Source organism: Haemaphysalis longicornis, unplaced genomic scaffold (assembly GCF_048455015.1).
Source record: "Haemaphysalis longicornis isolate Haplotype H1 unplaced genomic scaffold, Haemaphysalis longicornis Haplotype H1 scaffold_4, whole genome shotgun sequence".
NCBI classification, from domain to species: Eukaryota; Metazoa; Arthropoda; class Arachnida; order Ixodida; family Ixodidae; genus Haemaphysalis; species Haemaphysalis longicornis.
This window is the reverse complement of record NW_027526361.1, coordinates 121015511-121021510: the sequence shown is the minus strand read 5'-3', so window position 1 is coordinate 121021510 and position 6000 is coordinate 121015511. Positions and strand designations below refer to the sequence as shown.

The 6000-nt window shown below is 51.2% G+C and overlaps 1 protein-coding gene across 2 annotated transcripts in view; it reads right to left on the bottom strand.

The window, feature by feature from the left end:
* Window positions 1-281: 281 nt before the first annotated feature.
* The window catches only part of LOC144180538 (uncharacterized), a 16776-nt gene continuing 11057 nt past the window's right edge, over window positions 282-6000 (bottom strand). For both annotated transcript variants that reach the window (XM_077708866.1, XM_077708867.1), the window contains exon 2: window positions 282-2368. In XM_077708866.1, the coding sequence (XP_077564992.1) occupies window positions 473-2368 (1896 nt within the window). In that variant the 3' untranslated portion in view covers window positions 282-472. The remainder of the gene's footprint in view (window positions 2369-6000) is intronic.

Here is a 6000-nt window from a genome sequence, read left to right as displayed (position 1 = left end):
GTCCTCACGGACCGCGACGAGAGCCTGCAATGCTTCAATGTAATCGAAACGGGGCATTAGCAGAAAAATGCATCCAACTGCGATCGAGTCTGGCGTCGGCTAGAGTTCCTGTATATAGCTCCCGCGTCGGCGGTAAAATCGTGCCAGTACTTGTTTGTGTCGGATGCGCGAACTTCGGTGGCGGGAGTATGTTGCCTGCTTTCTCGTTCATCGGCATGGCAATCGATGCCAGATCTACGAGTGATGTTCTAAAAAGAATATCAGTTAGAGTCACATGATATCTCAAGGAACATCTTATAACGAAACATACAGAAAAAGCAACACCAGAGACGAACAACACAGGGCGGAACCTCCATCGCTCCGCTTGGTCATAGCGACAGAATATACCTATGACATCCACCCCAATTGTTTTTAATAGACATAACTTGTACTGCAAAAGATGTTAACTCAATGAAGCTTATACGAAAAAGTCTTAGAATAGGTGACAGCGCTCCTCAGGATTCATGAAATCTCTCTGTAGGCACCTGAAGGCGATTGTGAAGGCTTGGACGTGTCGCAAGGCTGTATTGCAGTCTTCGTTACTAATATCCATGCTTCCAGGGCATTTAGCATAGCATGACGCTATGAAGAATATTTGTGAGGCCGTGTATTTTTCGAGACCCACCAGCCTAATGTCACGTCCTGCGGAAGCGTCCTTGAAGGCGTCGTAGAGGGCGTTAATCGCCACTGCCTCAAGGTTGTTCGTTAATGCTTGAGGCCCACCCATGCATTTGGAGACATTTGCAATGCTGTGATTGGCCTGGGAAAAGCGCCAGTACGTGTCGTAGAACAAACCGCTCAACGAGAGCGCCATCTCCTTCCCGATGCCTCCGTACTTCACAGCGTCTGTGGCATCCACGTTGTACAAAGGAAAAGAAGCCGCGAAGGGGAGCAGAACAAAGTCGTTATAAAAGACGACGTGCAGTCCTGATGACAACAATGTCATGAAGACTTTGTCTGAGCGCATTGTCTTCATTGTAATGGCGGCGTTTTTCCAGTTCTCTGCCAGTGAATCACCCATGACGGGGTACAGTTGGGTGTCGTTCGCGATATTCCCGCCACCGGCGTCGAAAGCATTGAACACAGTGGCCACAGAATCCCAGTCAGCCACGACCGTCCTCACTGGCTCGTAGTACAGCCAGGCCTGCAGCCTGGAGTGGAATGCGCGTCGTACATTATGCGCAATTTCCTCCAGGTCTCGCCGCCCATTTCTATAGAGAATGTGGGCAGTGTAGTCGGCGAACAGGCTAAACTTCCCGATGAGGTAGGCCTTGCTCAGGCAGAATGCACCATGCTCTACGAGGGCCCTCTCCTCGGAGCCGTAGTAGTTGACAATGAGTTCCTGGTTGGCGTACAGCGCGGCGATTTGAATGGCGCACCACGATACGAGCAGGTGTGTCTTGGTCTCGCCGTACACACTCCAGAGCTCGAAGAACTTCTCTATGTACGGAAGGGCCTCTGTGCTGTAAGTGATAGGCTTCTGTTTCACGCCGTACAACGCCAGACCAGACTCCCACCGCGATGTTGCCAGACTGTCTTGCAGCAGCACATCAGGTATCGACTGCTTCTTGAGGGACTCGAACATGGGCACAAGCATGGATATGGACAGGTCGGCAACTTCTTCGAACGTTACTTCTCTCTCTTGTGCTTTGGTGCTGCCAAACCTGTCGCGCAGTAAGTTGAAGTAGGCACGCTGTTCGCCTTCGGTTGCACTGTAAAGAAAATCAAACTTGCGCCGAAGTAACCGCGAATCATCGAATGGCATCAAGAACACGTCCGTCCCGTAATCGACAGTCATGTCAATCTCGATGTTGAATAAAGGACTCAAGCGAAGCTTGACCGAGGTGTGCAGCAAGGTCTCCAGAACATCTGGCGTGGTAGCTCGCCGAGGCCATGTGATATTGGCTTCCGCCAAAAGTCTCTTCACCGTGTGCAGCTGGTCCGTATCTCCTCGCAGGACAGCGTCGCAGCTGCGGAAGAACGCCATGGCCCCTTCAGCCGGTGTCGTGGCCATGGTTGCCGTCTGGGCAACTCGTGACAGTTCCGACATCGTGCGTAGGGCATTCACCGCGAGTTTCTGGCGGACGCTGTACTTGTTGTGCCGGGTCCAGCCATCGCAGACGAAGGCGGTGAAGTTGTCACAGGGGTCTGCCACTGTCTCGTTCAGGGATGCCTTAAACATCCTTGAGAAGAGGGCACAGCCACCGCTTTCGCACACAGCAGAGTCTTGAGACCAAGCCAAGGCCAAAGTGATGATGAAGAGTAGTATAGCGGCGCCACATAGTGCCAGGGCGAGGTTGATCTTTGTCAAATCTGGGATTTTGGAGCCCTGCGTAGGGAAACACAAGGCAATTGACATCTTATAAAGCCAGGTACTCCTCAGCAGTTTATCAATATAAAGGTATGCGATTGCCTGCTTCTATCAAACCCCCAACCAATTAGAGAGCTTTCTTATATGCATGGACAAATTCAGTTCGTTGCGCGAGCTGTTTATTTATTACCAAAGCTTTATTGTGCTCAGTGATGATGTTTCACGCCAATACGCCCTGCAGACAAGTTAACTTTCTCTGCCGATGATGATGAATGATTGCGTGAAAAGTGAAAGAAAAACGCTTCCAGTGGCAGGAATCGAACGTGAGTCCTTCGGGTTATGAGGCCAGCGTCTATCTGATTACTCCATTTCGACATATTTAAAGCGAAGCTTTACTAAAGTGTCCTCACTGACTCCATTGTACGCCAATTCGCCCTGCAGGAAAGCCAACTTTCTCTAACCATGATAGTGAATGATCCTGGGTGAAGTGAAAGAAAAAAACGCTTCCCGTGGCAGAAACAGAACCTGAGCTTCTCGCGTTGTGAAGCTGGCGTCTATCCCGTTGCTCCATTTGGACGTGGTAGAAGCGGCTCCGAAAATTCAGACGACAACCAAAGAATCCGTCACAAGAATGGAATTGCTCTGCCTGCCGTAAGGATGTTAGCCCCAACACGTAAGGCCTAACTTGCCATTTTCAGGTTAAGGACGTTAAGCCTAACACCTGCGGGTTTAACACCTCAAACCGGTACCCACTCAAAAAATGAAGGAAGCTCACACTAACGGGCTTGAAGGTAGCGTAGCTGGACGCAACCTTCATGACCATCACGACGTTTTAAGTCCACAATTGCAGTCGATTTGCTTTTTCTTCGCCGCCGCAACGACCTTTGCTCCATCTTTGTTGCTATAACGGCGAAAAAGAAGCAAATCGAAGAAGCAGAACGAATAAACGAAACAAGCACACCAAAACTAGTCACCCTCGGGTGCAACGTGTAACTTGTCACGTGTTCTGCGTGGAGTAGGTGGCGTGATTCCTCTCCCCACAGTCACGGTCGAGTGAGCAAGCCGTTTGGTTCTCGTGCAGTAACTAGCGGGGTCGTATCCGAGTGGGTGAGACGACTGACTCCAACTTCGATGATCTGATATACACTGGTTCGAATCCTGCCGGTGCAGGTGATTTCTTTTCTTTATACTGCTATGCTGAGTTTTGTGAAACACCGGAGTCGCGAAATTGCTAAGCAGCTTCGCTGTTAAAAATTTCTCGCTGAACGCCAAGCAGCAGGTACCGATTCGACATTATACCGGAACCCAAACGTTAGGCCTACGGAGTGCACACCCAAGAGTTGCTATGGGTATTTCGAAAACTGGTGCGTACATCTAGAGTACAACATACCAGCAGTGTGGGATTGGCAAACCAAAGAACCGCCGTCGCAGTTAGATGGAGGGGTGCATGATTTATTTGTTTATGTGTTGGCATTCGCCTTCAGTTCGGGACGAGCGAGAGAGGCAGGTAAGAACTTGGAGTTTGGCGTAGAAAGTTGGAGGGCTATTGCTTGGAGGGAAATTTGTAGCGAAACCGAGGCAAACAAATTTAAGTCTAATTCCGATCATTCACTGTTGAAAATGAAAGGAATTGGACGTCGCAATGCTGTCGCTAATGCCCTTCGTACACTGACCATTAGGACCTTCTGCGGAAGGTGCTAGGAATCTGGAAGTGGTAAGGACGCCAGCAGAGGTTTCACGCCGGAAGACGCCAGTGCAGTACACGCGGCCCACGCCTATTTAGCAAGACACTGTCAAAAAGATGCCCTGGGCCTGTACGAACGGAATGGCGAAACAGAGGACAACGGTGAAAAGTCTGATGACATCGAAGAAGTAGCAACAGGCGTCAGTTTGCAAGAGTTTTCTTCTGTTCAAAGACGGGAGAGCAGAGGCGTCGGCCGCCTTGCCGCTAAAGAACAAGGGGGCCCGTTCGAGCTGTCGCCCATCCCGGGCGGAACAGGAGCGAAGAAGATATTGTATACTGCGCGGCTATGGTTGTAGCTAGCGGTGAAAATAGAATTGAATAAGAGAGATTTGAGGCTTCAATGAACGACATGAGTGCCCGTCTGTCTCTAAGCTACCCCAGCTAAGCAAATCACGTAATCATTCCTAAGCGACAGTGCGTCTTAGCTACGACCATGTCTCGATCAGGGTGCTACACAGAAATATCCCCTGGAAACGACGTTTCTACAACAGCGCCTTAAACGTTGAACTGGATGTCAAATTACGCGCAGCTTCGCGATCGTGCACAGCGGATTGAGCAGTGAGTAGGACACAGGCGACGCGCAGACGCGTCGTTCAGGTCCAAAGGTGCATAAAGAAAACGTGCCCCTTCACTGGTACGCCAAACAGTTGCCCGCTGGAGATTCGAGGGACCATTATATCTTAACGGCCAGGAAAAGTGAATATGTTTTTGATATTGTCACCGGGGAAGAGTACCCCCGTACGTTTGTGCGCCAGGGATGTGCTGGGCGAATAATGCAAGGTCGTTTCACGAGCCACTGAGCAAGTTTTCTAAATTTTCGAAATGCAGTATCTGGATTATGATACATTTTACGCCGTCGTTCAACCATGGCAAATCCACACAAAAGTTGATCCTGGCTCCTAATGCTCGCCCGCAAAGCACGCGAGAAGTGCGCAGTCTATTGTGATCACACGTATAGTGGAGTAGGAAACTGTGATCGGGCGCCTGCGATTTTAACAGGGATGATAACAACCGCATTCTTTTCAAGCGCTTAAAACCATGGGTATCACTTACCCTGCGCTTCGTTTTCTCTGTACTCTGATTTTTGGGGGCGCTCTTCGTTTCGCCACCTTCCGTCGTTGTTTCCCGTTGAGCGGTGACGTGCCTGCTGTGACAAGGCGCCGGGCCGTCTTTCGCAGTGAACATTGTGGCGGCGGCCACCGAGCGCTTACGCTTAAGACCCCTGCCATCAGCGACAGCGGAAGATGCCGTGTCTGCTTTCCCCTCCTTCGCCTTGGGCCTCGCAGTCTCTGGCGCAGATGTCTCGAAATCTAAGTGTTGCTCCCTTGTTTTGCGGTCTACAGGAGCCGTCGAAGTGGCCGTATTGTCGGTTCTGTCCTCTACGTCTCTGGCTGCCGTCCACACTGCCTCCGCGTGCTTTTTCTTCTTCGACCTGGTAGCGCTGGAATCCTGGACACCGCCCGTAGAGTGTGCCGTGACCACGGAAGAGTCGATTTTGGAGCTGCTCTTCCTCCGTGATTTTCTCCTACCAATCGTGAATGAAGAATCCGTGGGCTCGCCCCGTTCAGTCTCCTCGCGTACCTGTGAGCCCGACAGATCCCTGGACTTCTTCCGGGTTTGCCTGGAACTGCGGGGCTGCCGCGTCTCCTGGGAAGTGTGCTCCACTTTCGAGATGCTCGCGCCTGTGGCCTCCCGAGTGGCCGTCTCGTTCTGTTCCGCGGACATCTCGGAATCGGGTGAAAGCGAAGCTACTTTGGAGCACAGTAAACCCAGCGAATAGTTGGTGTCTGGTTGGCTGGCTGCCTGAGCTGTTGCAGCTTGGTCGAAGGGCTTCTTCTTTCTCTTCGTTCGCGTGCGCCAGTAGTACGCGCGCAAGGAACCTGGGGAGCATGCAGGGCTCCGATAA